Genomic DNA, 23288 nt, shown 5'->3' on the forward strand with positions numbered 1-23288 from the left:
AACATTTAGCATTGCTGTCATTTGCTTTTCTGACTCAAAGTATCATCTTCATCCAATATTGCTTGCAATTCGGCATCTTCAAACTTTTTTGGTGGTCTTCCACATTCTTCATTTCTTACATCAAAATCATTATTTCTGAACCATTGAAACCATTTTTTGCACGTTGCTTCTGATAGAGCATGATCACCATATGCCTCGACAAGCATTCGATGTGACTCCACAGCACTTTTTTTCAAATGAAAACAAAAAATTAATGCTTTCCACAAATCATCACTTTCTGGTAAAAAATTCGACATTGTTAACACGATGAAAACATATGATGTTGTTTGTCCCATGACTTGATGTATGCTAAATATCTTTGACAGATGTCATACCAACCAAACAAGAAAAAAAAAAATTAAGGCTCGTTCACAACAGTGGTGGTGTGTTGGGGCTTATGGGCGCTCAACATCGAGGTCATCAGCGCCCTGACACACATTAAAAGTAACGAATGTGGACAGACCTAATAAAAATGAGGCACTCACTCAAAGAAAGCAGGAAAAGAAGGAAAATGCTACATAAGAAAGTAAAACCTAAGAAAAGGGGAAACATAGCAACAAGAATGTCACAGGAAATTGTTATTGGCTGGCTACAAATGTTCCCTATCGACACATTTGTATCTTAACACTAATTTCACACCAGTACACCTGGTAGTGTCTTAGTTTTGCATTCATTAATAGATTTTTCAAGGTGTAAATTTTTCTGTTAAGCACTATACAGTTTGATTTTACTTTCTTCAGGAGCTACCATTTCACTGAGGTCATCTGACATCCATTCTCCTAGGTACTTCTCGGTTTTGGCTCCCTAGATATTCGTGGTAACGGTGACTCATAATTTGTGGGGTATCTTTAATACTGGTAATGATTTCAGTCTTTCCAATGCTAACCAACAGATCAGCTTTCTCTGCTATTAAATTCAGTGCTTGGAGTTGCATAAAAGTCTCTTGCATTACATTTGCCAATAAAGTCATTCATCAGCAGAAGAAAGGTGTGGTATCCTTAGATTGTCTGTTTTGATCCCCATCTCTAGTCCAGTGTTTGGTGATAGAGATCTGCTCCGTCTCTTGGCCATTTTTTCTGGGGCACAGTTAAACAATGTACATTAAAATTGGCAACCTTGTGACACTTTTAGCACCTTCTGTACCATAACTTATAAAAATAGGTAATTTGACGTTTAATATCCACATATATGGAATTTTTATCCTTTACTCTTGATGGCAATAATCTTTTATGTGTAACAAGGCATATGGAATATTAGTTGTCACAAAGTTCCCCTCCTCACAGCTTAGGACAATTATAACATGTAGTCTAAGGCAGGGAAAGTATAGTTAAATTCATTTCTCAAAAAGATGGGCTGATCTAGTGTTTCTTTATGCCATACAGTTTTGCCAATTTTGTGAGATTTATTTTTCTAATTTTCTTAAAAGCTATTGAAACAAAATAAGAATGAAACAAACTTAAGTATATTAAGCCAGGTAATTATAGAAAGCATTTACTTATTTACATATGTATTCAGTGGAACTACTTACTTAAAAGTTGAGTGCTATGAGAGAAAACAGTCATGACACATTTAATACACTATTCTGAACAATTGTATGTTCTATTTGGAAAAAAAAGTTATAATGTGAAATAAAAATTTGTCTTTTCTACTAAACTATTCACAGATGACCCTAAATTCATTTATGAGGGTTGTTTTCTACAATCTCAGTTGTCACAGTCATTTCTGCAGGTTATTGTGCTGCCCTTTAATCTGAAGAAATAACTTATTTCTTTTTATCACTGAGTCTGTCTTCTCATCCTATACAGTAAGTCTCCCCTGATCCAGGGTTCTGGGTGACTTTTACGAACCCTCACCCTTTTCCTAAACCTCTCTAGTCCATTTCCTTCTCCCCTAATGTACATCTACATCCACATCTACATTTACATAGATAGTTTACAAACCACTGTATGGTGTGTTGTGGAGGGTACCCTGTACCACTACTAGTCATATACTTTCCTGTTCCATTCGCCTATACCATATTTACTCGAATCTAAGCTGCACTCGAATCTAAGCCGCAACTGAAAAATGAGACTCGAAATCAAGGGAAAAAAAAAAAAAAAAAATTCCCGAATCTAAGCCGCACCTGAAATTTGAGAGTCGAAATTCAAGGCGAGAGAAAAGTTTTAGGCTGCACCTCCAAACCGAAACAAAGTTGGTCCATTGTAATATGAGACACAATTTAGGTTGAATGAATGACTATACAGCTACAGTAGTTTGGTTCGAGTCGTAAGCTTAGCAGTTAAGCTTTACCAGGTAGCCATTGCTATGCGTCAGGCGCTCCATCCGTATTTATACGGGTACCCTTCCTTTATCACATGCTTCGTCTGGTTTGAATTAATTGCTTATTTTTCTTTGACCTGATAAGTGCCGTTCTTTTTCTTATAGGTGTTTACGTCACTCTAAGCTGAAAAATGCATTACTGTACTGTGTCATGCATTGTCTGTCTCATTCTGATAATGAGTGTTTACTACCTGTCGCCGCTCGCGGCATGGCTTGCTTTTGTGCGCGTTATCGCACACAAAAAAAAAGAGGAATCCTCTCATTAGCGAAACAATGGCTAGAGACTGCTATTTGTTGTTACTTACACAGCTGCTTTCTTTGATAATGATCAACAAGAACCAAATAATAGACTGCGTATGATAGAAGATGTTCTGAACAAGAGTTTAGCGAAAATTTTTCTCCGTTTGAAAATCTTTGCAGACGCCTCTTTAGTACATTATATTCTGCACAGAAATTAGAGTCATCTTAGATTTAAAAATCTAGTCAATTACCGTGCTTCATTTCTGACTGTATCACTATTAGGCATAAGAAGAATACGAATATAAACATGGCATGATATGTATATTCTTCAGCGTTTGCTGTTGTCTCACTCTAGTTTCGTAGTTTATTAGGCAGACAGGATTTAAATGAGATAGCAGCAAACACAAAAGAATACATGGCAAAATGTTTATTTTCATATTATTCTTATGTTGAGAGAATACTGCATGTGATTCACAATTCGTAAAAGTTCCTATTTGCAACCACCGCTTCTCACAGGTAGGAAAAAATTCAGAACGTAAAGTTGGCCATATTGACAAACATCCCAAACAGTCTTGCCAGTCAGATTTTCATAGTACATTGAAACGCTGCAACATTCGAAGATGAACAATACGGAATTTGTATTTACTTCCTTGGATAATGTATGAAAATGCAGTGGTTGAAACTCGGGGCGGAGAAAAAAGCTCGTCTTCCACCTTCTTTTAATTTATTTACTGACGCAGAGGATTTGGCGCCAGTATTTATCTTTGTGTCTGCAAATCATGCCTGTGTAGCGCTACATATATTCGACGGCAGAAGTTAGTTGTGGCGGCACCTACCAACATCTCTCAGAACTTCCGCTTACTTTGCACTCGATTCTAAGCCGCAGGCGGTTTTTTGGATTACAAAAACCGGAAAAAAAGTGCGGCTTAGATTTGAGTAAATACAGTATGCCTCCATACAAGTCCTAATTTCCTGTATCTAATCTTTGTGGTCCATATGCGCAACTTATGTTGACAGCAGTAGAATCATTCAGAAGTCAGCTTCAAATGCTGGCTCTCTAAATTTTCTCAATAGTGTTTCTCGAGAAGAGAAATCCCTCCAGGGATTCCCATTTGAATTCCTGAAGCATTTCTGTAACAGTTACACATTGTTTGAACCTACTGCTGACAAATCTAGCAGCTCGCATCTGAATTGCTTTGATGTCTTCCTTTAGTCTGACCTGGTATGGATCCCAAACACCTTAGCAGTACTCAAGAAGAGGTCACACCAGTGTCCTATATGGAGCCTCTTTTAAAGGTGAACACCTGTTTCCTAAAATTCTCCCAATAAACTGAAGTCAACCATTTACCTTCCTTACCACAGTTCTCACATGCTTATTCCATCTCATATTGACTTGCAACACTATATCCAGATATTTGAGTGACTTGACTTTGTCACGTAGGACACTAGTAATATTGTATCTGAACATTACAGGTTTGATATTCCTATTCATCCATGTTAACTTACATTTTTCCACATTTAGGGCTAGCTGCCATGCATCACATTAACTGGAAATTTTCGTCCAAGTCATCTTGTATCATCCTACAGTCCACTCAACTTTGACACCGTACTGTACACCATGGCATCATCAGCAAACAACCACAGATGGTTGCCCACTCTGTCTGCCAAATCATAGAGAGAGAGAGAGAGAGAGAGAGAGAGAGAACAACAGCAGTTCTAGCTCACTTCCCTGGGGCACCCCTTACGATACCCTTGTCTCTGATGAACACCTGCCAATGAGGACAAAATAGTGGGTTCTATTATTTAAGAAGTCTTTGAGCCACTCACATATCTGTGAACTTATTCCATATTCTCATACCTTCATTAACAGCCTGCAATGGGGCACCATGTCAAATGCTTTCTGGAAATCTAGAAATATGGGATCTTCTTGTTACCCTTCATCCGTACTTCGCATTATATCAGGGAAAAAAAAAAAAAAAAAAAAGATCATATGGCATTGCTGGGAGGTCCCATTTGGGTTCGGCCCCAAAGTGCAAGTGTTGATTCAGTCAGCCTCACATTGGGCAACTTGTGACTGATATTGAGGATGAAATGATGATGAGGACAACAAAATATTCAGTCCACGAGTGGAGAAAATCTCCAACCTGGCCGGGAATTGAATCCGGTCCCAGTGCATGGGAGGCAAGCATGTTACCACCCAGCTAAGCAAGCGGACATTATATCATATGAGAAAAGGGAGAACTGAGTTTTGCATGATTGATGCTTTCTAAAATCATGCTGATTCATGGACACAAGTTTCTCAGTGTCAAGGAAGTTTACTGTATTTGAACACAAGAGAAAATGTGCAAGGATTTTGCAGCAAACAGAAATTAGGGATATTGGCCTGTAATTTTGTGGGGTCCATTCTTTTACTCTTCTTATACAGTGCAGTCACATGCACTTTTTTTTCCAGTTGCTTGGAACTTTATGATGGGTGAGAGATTCACGGTAAATGCAAGCTATGTAAGGGCCCAGTCCCGCAGAGTTCTCTTTGTAAAACTGACCTGGGATTCCATCTGGAGCTAATGATTTATTTGCTTTCAAATCTTTCAGTTGTTTCTCTACACCAGGAATGCTTACCACTGTGTCGTCCATATGGGAGTCTGTCTGATGGTCAAATGATGGTATGTTTGTACGATTCTGCTGCGTGAACGATTTCTTGAATGTGAAATTTAAAACTTCGGCTTTTGTTTTGCTATTGTGAACTGCCACACCAGGCTGGTCGACATGGGACTGGATGAAAGCCTTAGACCCACTTAGCGATTTTACATAAAACAAAAATTTTCTAGGATACTCTGTCAGATCTTCTGTTAAAGTGTGATGGTGGTAGTTGTATGATTTGCAAATATATCTATTCACAGATGAACAAATCTCTACTAACCTTCGCTTGTTGTCATTTGTGTGTTCCCTTTTGAACTGAGAGTGCAGCAGCCTCTGCTTCCTGAGCATCCTTTGAATTTAGTTATTAAACTATGGTGGATCTTTTCCATCTTTTATCTATGTATGCGGCACATAACTCTCCAGACCATGATTTATAATCTTCTTAAAATTCTTAAAGTTTGCCCATAATTTCTCTACATCCATCTTATTAAAACTAAGTAATTCCAATTCATTGTCGAAGTGAGATGGTATCAACTGCTTATCTGCTCTATCTAGCAGAAACACTCTCCTAGCCTTCTTTACTGATTTATTAACTTTGGTAATTATAGTTGCTATAATGACTTCATGATCACTAATCCCTGGCCTATTTGTAGTTAAAAGGTCTAAGATATTACCACTGTGTGTGGGCTGCTGAGCTAGCTGCTCAAGACAGATTTCAGAAAACATGCTCAAAAGTATTTTGCATGACTTTCTGTCTGCACCTCCCACAGTGAATCCATAGACATCCCAGTCTACACTCAGTAGGTTAAAGAAGAAGGAGTCACTGGCTCTGAAAGCGTGCATACATAAAACCTTTTTTGATTTGTGTATTCTCCTGCCACTGCTTGGTGAGTAGATTTTTTATCTATCCAATTACTTTATAGTGAAGAAAATTTTTGTAACATTTAACTCTTGTACATAATGGTCTCCATATATAACTTCATATATAACATCTTATCTTCAGTTAGTCAGCCTTCCAAATTTAGTGGCATTAGCAGAATCCAAACATACTTTTTCACCTGCAAACAAAATGGCTTTGTGATCAGCTTACGCAAGGTGCGTGCTACTTCCTGCCTTTCGGAACTCCCGCACCCATCGCTACATGCAGATAAATTAATAATTGTTAAATAGATTAAATAAAAGATAATAGATCTAAATGATAAGAGATTTATACTTAAAAAAAAAAAAAACTCACGAGATAGATAAAGATAGGTAGATAGATATACTGGAAGCTTCCATCACTAACAGTCAGCAGAAGTATATGTTGAATGCTGACCCAAGTTACAGTATTTAAGAATAAAAAATTACAGCACGCTTTTGTCACAAAGTTGCATACATTTATTATACATGAAATACCATCTCCTTGCCTTACCCCCGTATTGGTCTGGTGTAACTCTTTAAACTCTACTTTCGATCTAGTGTTGCACAGGGTGACTTGCACCAATCTATTGAGTTTTTTGTTCAGTCCTAGTTCCTTTCACATTCCAAAGAGCATGGTTCTATCCAAAGAGTCATAGGCCTTTTGGAAGTCTATGAAGGTAGCTACCCACTGCCTGGCTTGTTTCTTGCTGTATAGCAGGGTGGTCTCAAAGTTTTGTATTTGTTCAATACAGGACCTGTAAGATATTCCTCTAACTCCTTGTCCTGCTGTCTCGTTATGTGTCGTTGAAGATCTTCGAAAAGCTTTTGTGCATGACTGCAAGCAACAATATTCTTCTGTAGTTACCAGGATCAGATTTGTTCCTGCTTTGCGAATTGAGTGGATAATGGCTGAGGTCCAGTTATCCGGGAGTTTTTTGCTAGCTCGTGTGTCCAGGATTAGTGTGTGTACTGTATAAGCTTGTGTGTGTTTTCTCCAGCTAATTTCAGCATTTATGTCTCTATACCATATTTCTCAGATGCTTTGTTGTTTTTGAGGAGATGTATGACATTTTCCTTTCCTATGTATGTGGGAGGAGGGATATGCTTGGTGTTGGGGTTAGTAGGTTCTCTAACTGGAAGTTATTGAGTGGATTCTTTGGCACTTAGAAGTTTCTAGAAGCAATCAGCTACCGTTTTAGTCCATTTTCTATCACTGGTGCACAGTGATCCATTTTCTCACTGGAGATGTAAAGTAGGCAATATGTACTGCGTTCCCTGTTGTTTGAAGCCCTTATATAGTTCTCTGGTTCTTCCCTTTAAGGTTGTCCTCCACATGCTGAATAAATTGTGCATTGTACTTCCTCTTTGCCCCTCCTATGATGCTGACTGTGAGCTTCCTGTGTGTAATAAAGGCTTGTAAGTTGACATCATTCTTGTGCATCTGTAGCATCGTCACACTTGCTGGGCCACCAGTTGTGCTTATTCCTCTTATCTCTGCTGGAGAATGTCTCCTGAGCTGTTGCTACTATGGCATCTCTGATTTGGTTCTGGTGTATAGAGGTGTTCACCCTGTTGGTATTCTGGTTCAGTCATTTTTGTTAGCTAGTACTATCATATTAAAGTTTCGTGAATCAAATATAGGGATCTCTTATTCTTCACTGGTGTATTATTGGTGTATTTTTAGAGGCCTTAGATTCATTTTGACCAGTGATAGGTAATAATTGGAATTGAAGTTAGTTTCTCTAAGCACCATAACATTCATAATGCTGCAATGGTTTTGTCTGTCTATTGCTACGTTGTCGATATGGAACTCACCCAAGATGCTGTTTGGGCTGCGATATATCTTGGTCTTCCTCAGTAGATGTTTAAATGCCTTGGACACCAGTAGTAGTCCATAGTTAGTGCATAGGCTGATTAAACGTTTGACATTGATTGTGTCACAGGCTGGATATCTTCCAGTAATCTTTCAGTTTTCATGTTGGATTCCGATTTGGGTATTGAAATCTCTTAACAAAATAGACATATGGTGATGTGGGGTCTCCTTGAAAGTCAGCAAGCATTGGTTTGTGGTCTCAGGATTTTTCTAATCACAATCATTGGTAGGAGCATGGAAATGGAACAGAGAGTTTTATTGTAGGACCTGAAGGACATTACCAAGGTTCTGTCATTGGATAAAGAGAAGCCAAGCTTGGTCATAACCTATTTGTAGTGTGTACTGCAAAACCATTCCCCTTGAAGGATACATTCTCCATAATTCTCAAACCAGTTTTTCCTTCATTATTATTATTATTATTATTATTATTATTATTATTGTTGTTATTTTGTATGATAGCCCTAATCCAGATGGTAGCAATTGGCAGGCACACTGCTTCTGTCTCACATATAAACTAAAACATCATTTCCAAAATATACTTAGTGGGAAAAGTAAAGAATTAAAAGCTATAAACTGAAAAAATAATAATAAATAACTTGGAATCTAACCAGCACAACATAAAAATGATTGATTTTTTCTATTTTTGAGATGCAGTTTGTAATATTTGGTTGTGTATAACGTCTAATTGAAACTCCTGCATTATGTTACAGATGATGGTGATGCTGGAAGTTCATTTGGATCACGTCGTGATCTAAACAGAATTTCAGATGCACCCATACCTGAATGGGTTGTAGTAGGTGAGAGTGTCCTTATTCGACCCTATAACTCTTCAGGTGTTGTTGCCTATGTAGGCGGAACTGAATTTGCGCAAGGAACATGGGTAGGCGTGGCTCTGGATGCCCCAACAGGTAATAAATTTTCTGAAATACATGTTAAAAGGCTATGATTTGCCACATTTTCATGCTCATGTCTTTTGATTGTTGTTCTTGTCTGCATGAAACTTTTTTTAACTAAAATAGTCTACAGAAGTAGGGTCAGTGGTGGTTCTTGTAATTCCAAGAAAAGTTTGAACTTTGAGAATCAGACACTGAAGATAAGAGCAGAAACAGATGATAATGAAGTGCATTTTACTTACTTCATAGTAAGTGATACTGCAAGGGAGAAGACAACTGAGATTAAGTGATGCAAGTAAACTGATACATGCCCTGTATATTGTACATTTGTGCATTTAAGGCACCTGGAACGATAGTAATAGATAAATAAAAATGGAATTTTTTGGGAGAAAGACCCATGAAGGAGGTTTTGTCTTGAAGTAAACTGTCACGATGAGAATTAGATAGTAATAAAAAAGACTTTGGTCTCTTGGTGTGTCGAATGAAAATAACAGTGAATAGCTCTGTATGGAGCAGGAAGTGGATATAAATTTAAAAAATATCAGTATATGCAGTGCAGAAACTGCAAGAGGTTTCTGTACAACATAGGCCTAAAATATATGCATGCAGGACATGCAGGTAGAGCAGGGTGTATACGACCCGGGACAACCGGGAATTCCGGGAAAAACCCGGGAATTTTTTCATCCGGGAGAAAACCGGGAAAAACCCGGGAATTTTTCGGAATTCCGGGAATTTTTCATTGTTTTAGCTTTCAGTTACATTTTTGTAGTTTTGACTGCAGAATTGATTCTCTAGCAAAGAATGTTATTGTATCCTGCTACTGGAGAATGATACTGCAGCAATAAAATATAAACGAGAGGGAAAAAAATAAAACTGTAGTGGCAAAGGAAATGTGCATTTTACGACAACAAAACACCGTGCACGCACAAGCGTCTACAGATACCAAAAATATGTTAAAGGCCGTAGGGCGCAGACTGTAATTCTTCGTAACAATAAACTGCTTGCTATGAGCAATACGTCACAACTGTTCACATTAGGTTCGTTTGACCAGTTGCCAGCAGTCTGTTGCGCATGCGCATTTGACTCGCGTATAAGCAGTACCTTCTCTCGCTTCCCGCTTCTTGAAGTTTGGCTGTTAGCTGCATCGGTAGTAGCAGCAAGCAGCCAGATGCAAACGAGAAATATTTTTCTCGCACGCCCTAGCTGCCAGATTCGCGCTTGCACAGAGTTGTCTGAGTTGTAGTGGGGAGGGGGTTAGTCTCCACGTGACCCGTGTTTACGTTAAGTGATTTCGCTGCTTCTCTTCGTGTACAGCTCCCACGTCAAATGAAAACAAAACGGATTTCTGTGGCCGGGAGCTATCAAGTGAATTAAAATGCATTCACATAATTACAGAGGGCAAAAATATATTATTAATTTCAGTTTCTGATTTTATTTTCTGTCCAAGTTAGTAGCAGTCAAGCATTAATCGCCTTGCAGAAGAATGAAGTTATTTTTGCAAGTTTGCTAAAGAAATTCCGCTGAGGCAATCATTTTATTTGAAACGAAGTGTTTCATTTAACAATTTTGGCTACTTCCAACTGTTCGGTGAATTTCAAGTGCACGTTATCATCTTCTGCCATGTATGGCATTATGCCATAATAAAGAACCAAACATTAGATCGTAGAGTACTGGTACTCCAAGAAAATTTACATCCCAAAAACCGCACTGAAAAGCTTAATATCAGATGGGACCTACCTCATTGTGAATCTGGAAAAAACCAATGTGCACTTCAAGCCGAATTATGCATTTTAGTACGATTCACGAAATTTTGATGCCTTTTGGAGTATCCTCTGATGCCCTGTTTCTTTTATGGTGTAGTGTAAGCTCTCTTAGTGCTTTATACACACGAACATGCGGGCTTCCTACACCACTGCAGTTGCACACGCACAATAATTCGTTTTTGGCGCTCTCTGGCAACTGGTAAATCGAACCTATAACTAACAGTATTGCGAACGGTGGTTAGAAAAGCGTTACTTTCAAAGTAAATTTCTTTTTACGCTAGATGAATTATGTTACGTGTGTGAAAGTGGGATGGATATCTAAATCACAGAGCGTTCGAAACTGAACAGTTTGAGGACCAGCCACTTCAAGAATTTCGAGCCGAGGCATTTATGTCACAATTTTAAATTTACTGGCACATTTGTGTGATGTATCTTAAAGTATATCACACCAAAAAAAGACCAATATTACACGTGAAAGCTTAGCTTTTCTTGTAGATATACGGTACTGTGTACATTAATGTAAACCGTTAACTTTTCCTCTTGTGTGTTTGCGCTATGTAACCAGTAATCTTGCTAGTGGCTGACTATAACACGTGCCCTATGCTCTGAATAGCTGCTGTCATCGGCTGGCGAGATCTCATGGTTTGAGATATGACTCTCTTACAAAAGGACATCACAACCTCGGTTGCAACGCTCCGGAAACTAACAAGCTGTGTTTGGTGCAATTCGAATTTATACTTTCGTAATACGAAAATATGCAGCGTATATGTTGCTGCAAATCAAAGGTCTTTCCAAAACTTCTCTGCTCCGGCTTTTCTTTTTTTTTTTTTCCGGGAAGTTCTACGCGATTATATAAAACGTTAACCATTCAAAGGATTGATAAGTTTTACAGTTCCGAGGGAACTTTTTCTGTGCTAAGTGACAGTAGGTCGCCCGGGAAAAAGCATATTTTTTAAATGGGATATCCGGGAGAAATCCGGGAATAATCCGGGAATTTTTTTTCCTTGTCCCTGTATACACCCTGTAGAGGCGGTTGACGGTGTTCAAGTCTTTGGATTAAAACTTGATAATAAATTCAGTTGGGAAAAGCTTACAAGAGAACTGCTGAAATATACAGACAAATCATTATTTGCTATGAGAATTTTATCAGGCATAGGTGTTTTAAACAAAAAAAAGTTGGCAGACATTACTTACTTTTATTCCTCAGTCTCATGTGGTATCATATTCTGTGGAACTCGTCAGGACAAAAGCATATAGTTTGAATTCAATATCTTTCAGAAGCCCATTTACAGAACTGTGTCCTAACTAGTACTTCACAGTGTATTTATCCCTGTATGAAATTTATCATAAGTAATTTATCTCCAGTTGAAATCAACAACTTAGTTCATGGAGTAAGTACCAGAAATAACAGCCTTCATGAAGACATAACCACTTTGACCCGGCAAGGTGACCATTATTCAGGAACACACATTTTCAATAGTTTCCCACATACCATAAAACATTTATCTATGATTTAAGTGGCCTAAAGTTTTTATTAATGAATTTATTAGCAGACTCACCCGTGTGCAAGCTTTATAAGAAAAGTACACTGAGGTGATAAGTTTTAGGATAGTGATATACACATATACATATGGTGGTATATTGCATACGCAAGGTATAAAAGGGCAGTGCATTGGTGGGGCTGTCATTTGTACTCAGGTGATTCATGCAAAATGGTGTCCAACATGATTTTGGCTGCATGATGGGAATTAACAGACTGAATGCTGAATTGTAGTTGGAGCTAAACACACAGGACATTCCATTTCAGAAATTATTAGGGATTTCAATATTCCAAGATCCACAGTGTTAAGAGTGTGCTGAGAATACCAAATTTCAGGTGTTATCTTTCACCACGAACAACGCAATGGCTTACGCCTTCCACTTAACTAACAAGAGCAGCATCATTTGTGTAGCAGCACTGCATGAAAGAACTGCAGAAATCAATGTGGGATGTATGATAAACATATTCCTTAGGAAAGTGTGGTGAAACTTGGTGTTAGTGGGCTATGGCAGCAGATGAATGACGTGAGTACCTTTGGTAACAGCACAACATTCCCTGCAGCACCTCTCCTGGGCTCATGACCATATTGTTTGGACTCTAGATGATTGGAAAACTGTGGCTTGGTCAGATGAGTCCCAATCTCAGCTGGTAAGAGCTGACAGTAGGGTTCAGTTGTGACCCAAGTTGTGAGCAAGGCACTGTTCTGAGCTGGTGGTGTGGGCTTTGTTTACATGGAATAGACTGCATCCTCTGGTCCAACTGAACTAATCATTGATTATAAATGATACGTTCTGCTACTTGGAAACCATTTGCACCTATTTGTGGACTTCATGTTCCCAAACAGTGATGTTATTTTTATGGATGACAATGCACCATGTCACTGGGCCACAATTGTTCGTGACTGTTTTGAGAGCATTCTGAACAGTTCGAGTTGGCCACCCAGATTGCCCAGCATGGGATATAATCAATAGGTTAGTTTGTGCACGATATCCTACACTGACACACTTTTGCAGTTATGGACAGCTGTAGAGGCAGCATGACTCAATATGTTTTTCAGGAGACTGCCAGCAACTTGTGGAGTACATGCCACATCATGTTTCTGCACTAGGCTGGGCAAAAAGAGGTATGTCATGATATTAGGAGGTATCCCATGACTTTTGTCACTTCGGTGTATGCAGACTACATTTAAGTGGAGTGTACGTTTTTTGGTAGTGTCAGAGGGCACTGCAATTATCTACAATATAAAATTCCATTCCGGAGTGCTCCTGCTTATGCCCATGCTTCTAACATTAACTTTAGAATGTAGACAAAATTGCTCCCTATATGCAGCATAACAGCCAAGCAAATCTGCTATTGCAAAACATCACCTAGGTAGTGTACAGCCTATGGAATGTAACAACATATAGATTCTGGTGTGTACTTCCAGCTATTGGGATAGTGTTATTAAGGAAGCAGTTTAGATTAAATTAGCAAGTGATCTTAGAAATTGAGACAGAGGTTTTTTCTCTAAATTCTGCTTCAAGTCCTGCTGTCTCCTTGGTTGTGCAACAGAGGGGCAGAGATACTGCTACTTACTCATCTACTGATAAGTAATATTCACTATCTGTAACTTATGATATTGGTCATTTTTGATTTTCTGGTGGCACTAGTTGTTTATAGTGTTTGGTTGTTGTTCTGCAAATGCCATATTATGTTACCAGGTCAGCATAACCCCACCTACTAAGGACTTAAATTGCCTTGCACAACCATCTCACACTGAATTTGTGCCTTAAAATGACAGGCTTAGTTTGTTGGGTAGTTTCATGTACCATGGATCATTTACATGGTAAATAATAATGAAATGATGTGGAACAAGCATTTTAAATTAACATCACACATTATTTTGTAAACACAGCTAAATGCTGAACATTTATGTCTTTTGTTTATTATTATTATTATTATTATTATTTTATTGTTATTATTATTAAATACAGACACGAGTTAGTATTCTTACCCACCACCCTTTACACATTACAATAATATAAATTCTTCTACAGAATTGAAGGAATTGATATGGAGAAACTTTTTCAGCTTGTTTTCAAATTTTACTTTGCGAAAACTGATGTGCCAAGAAAACAGCATATTCTCTTATCATCTTACAATGGAAGATATGAATAGAGCACTGAATAAATGCAAAACTGGTAAGGCGGCAGTTATGGATGACATCTGCATTGAACAACTTAGAAGATTTGGTCCTGTCAGTAAGCAATAGTTCTTGGACTTATTCAACAGTTGAATCAGCTACTGCAAAATCCCCAAATTGTGGAGAAAAGCCAGAGTTATTGCCATGCTCAAGCCTGGCAAGAATGCGAGTGATCCCAACAACTACTGACTAGTCTTCTTACTGTGTCATTTATCTAAAATATTGGAAAGAATGATTCTGGACAGACTGTCTGATGTGGTAGAACCATTGCTCATGTCAGAACAAGCTGGATTTCGACCAGGGAAAAGCTGTACTTTACAAGTACTTCACCTAAAACAATATATAGAAGACTGCGATGAGAACAACAAAGTCACTGGTGTAGCTTTTATTGACTTGACATAAGCCTATGATACTGTTAACCACCGCACATTGCTAAATGAAGTGCTTAACATAACTGGGGATTACAAACTCACCCAAATGATTGAGTGCTTTCTTCAGAACAGAAGGTTTTTTGTTGAATTTCAAGGTAAGCAGAGCAGATGGAGGAATGTAAAGAATGGCCTTCTACAAGGGAGTGTGCTAGCTCCTATACTTTTTAACATCTGCACAAATGATCAGCCCTGCCCACAAGGGACAAAGATGCTGGTCTAGCAGTTCAAGGAACATCTTTTGAACATTTTGAAGACAAGCTCTCCCATGCTCTAGAAATTCTAAGTGGCTATTACCAAGACAACCAGCTGAAGCCAAATCCAGCAAAAACACAGATTTATGCTTTCCATCTTAGAAATAGACATGCAGCAAGGAAATTGCAGATGTTCTGGGAAGGTAAGCAATTACAACACTGCTTCACCCCCAAAATATCGTGGAGTAACTCTTGATCAAGCACTTATCTACAGAATACATTGCTTGAACACCAAATGGAAGATGTCTAAAAGGAACAACATTCTCCGGAAATTATCGGTTTCAACATGGGGGACGCATCCTTACATGTTAAGAATTTCTTGTTACAAGCTTCTGCTGTAGCTCTTTGTTATTCAGCTGAAGAATATGCTTGCCCTGTGTGGTGCAGATGTAGTCATAATAAAACAAATGGATATCACCTTGAATGAAACCTGCAGACTCATTACGGGATGTTAGACATCTACACCACTTGATAAAGTTTATTGTCTAGTGGGCATCCCACCTCAAGATATCCATCGTGAATGTGTATCCAGACTGGAAAAGTCTAAGGCATTGAACCTGAAGACCCATACACTACACGGGTATCAGCCAGCAGTACCAAGGATCGAGTCAAGGAAAAGCTTTCACCATTCAACAGAAAGCATCACTGAACCACCTTCGAACTTCAGACTCAACTCATGGTGTTCCAGATCCAGCCACCTTACAGGGTGGATAATCCTAACCGAAAGCCTCCCATCAGGTCACAAAGAAAGCTGGTCAATATGGAAGACCCTCAACAGGCTGCATTCTGGAGTTGGAAGAACGAAGACCGACTTGAAAAAGTGGGGATTTGCATGCGACTCCACAGCGTATGAATGTGGTGAAGAACTGACAATGAGTCATCTTCTTGTCTGCAGCCTATGCCCAACATCATGCAAGCCACAGAATGTCATCAATGCCACCAAGAAAGCATGCAAAGTTGCTGCATACTGGTCACGCCGCATTTAATTGTAATTGTAATGCTTATAGTACCATGTTTTGGAACATTTTGTATAACTTGTAAGCTATATTGTGTGTTTCTGACATGATTAAATAAAAAATATTAATTAAAAATTTCTGTAGAAAATAAGCATTCTTTACTTTCTGAATGGCCCTCATATTTACTACATTATCCCTTTTGAACTGCAGTGGATTATTTAAAACAAATTTCATGATGGAATAAATGTACTGTGAAGCAGTAGCCAGAGTGCCCAAATCCTTAAACAGATGCCTACAAGATGATCATGGGTGAGCACCACATATTACTCATACAGCATATTTCTGAGCAATGAAGACTCTTTCTTAAAGATGAATTACCTCAGAACAGTGTTCCATATGACACTAATGAATAAAATCTGCAAAACATGTCAACTTAGTGACTTGCCTCTCCCCAAGATTTGCAATGATTCTAAGTGAAAATACGGTTGAACTAAGTTGTTTTAAAAGTTCTAAAATGAACTTTTTCCAGTTTAAATTCTCATCAATGTGGACACCTAAAAATCTTAAAGTTTCCTCCCTATTTATTATTTCCACACTGTCTGCACACTTATTTATGTAGTACCTCTAGATGTTCATAGTTGAGTATGTTGTATCTTTTCAAAATTGAAAGCAAGACCATCTGCAGGAAACCAGTCAGTGACACTGTTAAGAACATTTTTTACTATTTCTATTGTTGCTGTGTGCCTGCTTGGGTCAAATACAATACTAATGTTATTTACAAAAAAACTAATACTGTTTTTGCATAATAGACAGAAGATCATTTACATATATGAAGAACAATGGCGGACGTAGATTTAGCCTTGGGAACTCCACATGTGATTGCTCTCCATTCAGAAAAATCTTCCCTGATTACGTTGGTTGAACTACTAGGTGAAACTTTCTGTATTCTTTTGGTTAGATATGACATTGTATATTATTTAGTTATGCCATCAGTGCTATAAAATCTCAGTTTATCTAGGAAGATATTGTGGTTCACACGGTCAAATGCTTTAGATAGGTCACAGAAAATACTAACTGATGCTATTTTGTTACTAATGCTTGTAAAATTTGGTGGGTGAACATCTAAATGGTATTCTCATTAGAGCAACTCTTCTGAAATCCAAACTGTGATTTACAGAGGATATTATTGTTACATAGGTGGGATATTATTCTGGAATATGTCACCTTCTCTAAGATTTTGGAAAATAATGTAAGTAGGTAGCGAAACATGCCAGCAGTTATTGACATCTCTCCTATCATCTCTCTTAAAGAGCAGTGTAGCAAAGGCACATTTCAGTCTCTTGGAAAAATGCCTTGAGTAAATGATGAGTTGCATATTTCAGATAAGACAGGGCTTATTATATGGGAATAAATCTTTAGTGTTCTGTCGGAAGTACCATCCAATCCGTATGAACTTTTAGTTTTGAGGGACAATGTAATTTTCTTAATTTCAAATGAAACAGTTTGTGATACATTCATATGTTTGAATTTTATGAGCATTACTTTTTCAATGCACTGCTGTGCTTTTTCCCTTGAACTGTTTATCCCTTTATCTTCTACTATACTTAAGAAATGATCATTAAACACATTTGCTACCTGCGCCTCATCAACTGTTTATCCCTTTATCTTCTACTATACATAAGAAATGATAATTAAACACATTTGCTACCTGCAACTCATCATTTATAGCTCTTCCGTTTAAGTCAGTAGTGATGTTATCCTGTTCTTTGGCCAGTTGTTCTGTCTATCATTTCACTACATTCCGTATAGCCTTAAGTCTGTTTTTTGAATTATTGGCTTCTGCATAATGTGCCTGTTTCTTGATTTTTTAAATAACTTCTTGTAGTAATTTTGAATAGTTTTTTCTCTTTCAGAAGATACTTTAATCCCTCTAGTGATCCATGGTTTTTTATTTGTACATTTGATGACCTTTCTGATTAGCTTAAGCAGAAAGCTATTTCCAAATAATGATGTGAATTAATCATGGAACACATTTTTATGTGAGAATCTGGTTCACTATAAATTTCACACCAGGTCATCTCTTGTTAACTATCCTTAAGTATCATAACTGATTTCTGCTGAGAAGGGTCTGTACTGTAAGGCATTATCTCATTTATTCTAACTGCACATCATGACAAGAAACAGTATATGTCACTGGGTATATAGTTATTTCCTTGCTTTGACCTTCATGAAAAAAATACCTATTAGGGTCCTGCTGTCTTTACCCACCCATGTTGGAGAGTTAGATTAAATGATTAAATTGTAGGATCCAAATAAGGTCTCCATATCAGTTTTCCTGTCATAATCATTTAGAAAATCTGCTTCGAAATCACCACAGACTATTAACTGCTTGCTGCTTTCTGACAGATAGCAGAGTGTTCAACTGTCAAAATGTTGGCAGTTATCAAAGATGTTACCCAGTTTAATTCTTGTAAGTTTTATATATATGTTGTGGATGCTTTAACATGATACTGTATCCACTCATATGACTATCATTAACAAGGAGCTTTCAGTCTGAACAAGAAACACCATCCTTGAATACCCCCGTTTCTCCAAAATGTGAATATTTTATAATATTTATATGAATATTTTATTTCCAAAAATTAAAGAACATCTCAAACTGCACAGTTTTAAGGCCACTAAAAAGGCATCATCTGGGGAACTGTGATGGGCAGCAGAATTGAAATTTTGTGGTTGCTTTGAAGACTGGGATAAGCAAATGGAAAAGTGGAGTAAGAGTCATGGGAACCATGTTGTTATAACTGTTACATTTAGCATTTCTTAACTGACAGATTATTAACACTTCAGTGGAAATTTTAAAAAAATTACATCACCTTCCAATTGATTTTTCAGCTGTGAGTCAGATAATTATGACAACTTTAGCATGCTTTATCTGCATCCCTCATGATAAACTTAAATGAAGAGTGCTGAATGAAAGAGGTTCACATTTAATGTAAAGGATCTCCCACACTGTAATCATGTTGCCATGTGCTCACAGGCACCCCTTCGCTTTTGCAGGAAAGAATGATGGTACTGTGCAGGGTGTGCGGTATTTCACTTGCAAACCAAAGTGTGGAATTTTTGTACGAGCAGATAAATTAATACAAGATCGACGAGGCCGTGCCATGAGGACTGGAAATCGACAATCTGAATCGGCTCCACCTAGTGGTTCAATGAAGAGAAGCAGCAGTAGAGGTATGCCTATTGCTTTTGTCAGTAATATTTTCAAAGTGTACTGTGCAAGTGTAAATGCTGTTTTTTACTAGGCTGGAAAAAAAAGAAACGCATACATTAAGAACTGATAAGGAGTCATCCTCCCAGATTAGTATGTCAGCCCTCTGCAGGTGGCTGTTTGTTGTACAACATGTTTTTGTTTTCAGTGTTCTCTTTACCTCATCTGATCTCTCTTGTAGTTGTGTACTAACTTTCAACTGTCACACTTAGTCTGTGCCTATGCCTCATCTCTCTTTCACATTTACTTATTTTCTACCTTGTTAAACTCTGTCATATCATGTGGAATCATCTGTTGTTCAATGTTTCTTGACAGTTTACTGTTGCTTACCATCTACACTTATGTTTAAATATTCTTCTATTTCCAATTGGTCCTTTAATTGTCTCTGCACTTTATACCTATTTTGTGGCTTGAAATTTCATTTTGCTTCTCCCTTCCATCTCTTACCCATCATCTGCATTTATCTCCATACTCTGTAGGCCACCTTACAGTGTATGATAATACCATTTCAACCCAGCAGCCACTATGAATTAAGACACAAAGCAATTACAGACATTGGCTGCTCGTGGGCATTGATTTAAATCCCCAGGTGTGAAAGAGTAAAAGGACAACTAGTCAAATGTGAGTCAGACACAACAGTACTAAACTGGTGATGCACACAAACTCCTTTCACTGAATTAAAGCACAATTATGAAAGGGACCATTTATAAATTTTGCATATAACACCACAGATGTTGAATAATAGTGTGTTCCTGGGTGCTCTGCCCAGTTGTTGCTATCATTTTATGCGCAATATTTTGACTACTGGCCCAGCCATCTTCTTCAGGTGCTGCAAGTTTTGCTGTTATGTGTACTTGCTGCCTGGACTACAGACTGTGAACTGTTGTTGATGCCATTTACAGCGGAGTCCTATACCTCACACCCACTATGCCCTTTGATGCATTTTTATTTTTCAGAGCTCCCTCTGATATAGCACAAAAGACATATCCTCTCAGTGTTTCCCAACTCTGGCGGTTGTGATAGCCAGCGAGATATTAACAAATTGAATGCCGGTGATGATGATGATGATGATTTATGGCGGAGGGCACTAAACAGCTGGGTCATCAGCACCCTTGCATTAATGTTATACCAAAGAAGATTTTCACAATCTATGGAAAGAGATAATTAACTGGGAAACTATGTTTGATCCCACCACAGGAAATGCAAAGAAACCCCAAAAAGGTCAGGTTCATAAAAGCCCATAATAAAACCCCAACAAGACACAGTGGGATAACTAAATAAAATCATGGAGAAAATACATGTGAGGATGCTATTAAGAAAAGGGACAAATAACAATGGCTAGATGACTACTTAGAAATAGTATGTGATCCAGTCACTCTATGATACATTAAGATCTCACACCAAGTATTTTGGAAAGAATTCTGGACACTGCACAAAATTTTAAGACACGAACAACACTCTCCTCATTATCAGTTACAATAGGGGGAAGATCCTGTGGGAGACCCATTTAACCCTCAGATCGTCATATAAAACACACTCAGTTAAAAGATGACACTGACAGCTGTGTCCCGCATCTCTGAAATACAGGGGGCTCCTCCTGACGTAAGAGGAAGCCGTTTGTCAGTGCGCAATGTCCCACTCTAAGCCAAGTAAGGGCTACTTCTTCACACCATCACGAGTGGAAGGAGGTGATCCATGGTTGCACTGAAGTTTTGATGGGACATAGTCTATTGTTTCTCACTTCCAGCCACTGGGACTCCCACCAACATACAGCGTTCCTGGCCACAAATGAAGTGACAGCCCGCAGAGGGACTGAACAGCTGGCAGGAGGAGGAAGGGAGCAAGCCTCCTTAGCAGCAGCAGCAGCAGTGAATTCGTTTCCCTGGATGCCTATGTGCCCTGGAACCCAGCAAAAAACGAGTTCCTTGTTTTGCCTGTTCAAGAGGAGGAGAGCGTCCTGCACTTGTTGCACCATCCGATCCAATGGGTACATCTGTCCAACAGCAAGAAGGGTACTTTGAGAATCAGAGCAGATGATAAATTTTTTGTCACGGTGCTGTCTCATCTGCTCCATCACCCCCAGGATAGCAAACAATTCCACGTAATAAACTGAAAACTGCCCTGGGAGCTCTATCCTGAGCACAGTGTCGGGGAACACGACAGAACAACCAAAAACATCTCCCTGCTTAGAACCATGCGTGTAGACGGTAATAAAATCTGGGTGGCTACGTAAAATTTCATTAAATTTAATTTTAGAAACATGGTATGGGGTACAATGCTTCATGTAAGCAGTTAGTTCTGAAAGCAATCTAGGCCTTGGCAGTAGCCAGGGGGACACCCTACTCCACCTCTGGCTTTGGACCTTAATGCCCCTCACCTGTAATAATTCAAGGCTCTCCCTTGCACAGATCCCAAATGGTCGTGTTGCTTGTGGTTGATGATCGAACAGCCGTTCCAGTGGTGGCTGAACAACGTAACTGCATGCTGGTTATGTAGGAATGGACAAAGCTCTATATGCTTGGTGTACCATGAGAAGATGATGTCGAATAGACAGCGGAGGCTCACCAGCCTCTGCACACAAAATAATAACAGGGCTCATACGATAGGCCCCCATTGACAGCCTAATACCCTTGTGGTGAACTGCAGCCAGCATTTTAAGGTATGAAGGCCTTGCTGACCCATAAATATGGCATCCATATTCAAGCCGGGGTCACATGAATCCCTTATAAAGTTGGAGCAGACGTGCTCTGTCAGCTCCTATGAAACACATTTAAGGATGTTTAAGACCTTGAGACATCTCAGTTTCAGTTCTTTAAGATGTGGCAACCATGTTAACTTCTCATCAAAGATAAGACCCAGATACTTCACCTTTTCCTTAAAAGTAAGATTGTTGTCCCCCAGTTTTAAAACATGGAGCTGCAACAAAATATTATGTGTCCAGATAGTATTGTAGGCCTTTTCCAAATCAAAGAAAACACTGATGAAGTGTTGGTTATGAAGGAAAGGTTGTCGAATGGCCACTTCGAGCACTGTCAGGTTATCAAGAGTGGAGCAATACCTCCTGAACCCACCCTGGGAGGGACTGAGTAGGGACCCGGTTTCCAGAACCAACACTAGGCACTGATTGACCATACACTCCAGTGTCCTTCCCACGCAGCTTGTCAGGCTAATACCACAATAACTACCAGGGTCTGTCCAATCTTTTCCTGGTTTTAAAATTGGGATTAAAATAGATTCCTTCCACGAGTTTGGAAAGTCACCAGTTATCCAAATTTTATTGAAGAGCTGAAGGAGGACTTCCTTCGACCATCAGTCCAACTGTTGTAACATGCTGTAGGTTATTTGGTTGTTTCCAGGGGTCACTCCCACAGAGAGAAAGGCTGGTTGTATTCTTCCATGTTGGTGGAACGGAAATCAAGAGCAGCCTTTGCCTGTGCCTCCTGATATTGATGGAAGGTGGGATCCTGGCTGGAATCGGCCGTAATGGATTTATATGATTCAGCCATTATCTGAGCTATATCCATTGTTGAAGTTACAAGAGACCTCTGTATTCATACAACTGCTATTTGGCGGTTGAGAGTTGTGCCTCGAGATCCTCCTAATGGCTTCCCATACTTTGCATGCAGGTGTGGACCTATTGATGGAGTTCAGGAACTCTTGCCAAGACCTCTACTTACTCTCCCAAATTATTCTCCTCGCCTTTGCACGCGCCATTCGAAAGTTTGCAAGATTCTCATCTGTAGGGCATCGATTGAATCTGCGCATTGCTGCCCTTCTGTTCCTGATTGCAAAGCGACACTCATCATTCCACCAAGGGGCAGGTCGCCTTCTAGGCACACTTTCACAGACTTTGAGATGGATGCATCAACAGCATGGTGAATCACAGCTGTAATGTGATCCACCCAGTCCTGGATCCTGTCACATTGCTCAGCTAACTGCCTGTAAAGCATCCAGTTAGCCTTCTTGAATAACCATCTCAGTGGCTTTCTT

At 38.9% G+C, this 23288-nt stretch overlaps 1 protein-coding gene across 1 annotated transcript in view; it reads left to right on the top strand.

Moving 5' to 3' along the window:
• LOC126161324 (kinesin-like protein KIF13A) overlaps positions 1-23288 on the top strand; it is a 136927-nt gene that overhangs the window by 107512 nt on the left and 6127 nt on the right. Inside the window, exons 25-26 of the mRNA XM_049917079.1 lie at positions 8722-8919; positions 19085-19261. Coding sequence (XP_049773036.1) covers positions 8722-8919; positions 19085-19261 — 375 coding nt within the window. The remainder of the gene's footprint in view (positions 1-8721; positions 8920-19084; positions 19262-23288) is intronic.

Source organism: Schistocerca cancellata, chromosome 2 (genome assembly GCF_023864275.1).
Source record: "Schistocerca cancellata isolate TAMUIC-IGC-003103 chromosome 2, iqSchCanc2.1, whole genome shotgun sequence".
NCBI lineage: Eukaryota > Metazoa > Arthropoda > Insecta > Orthoptera > Acrididae > Schistocerca > Schistocerca cancellata.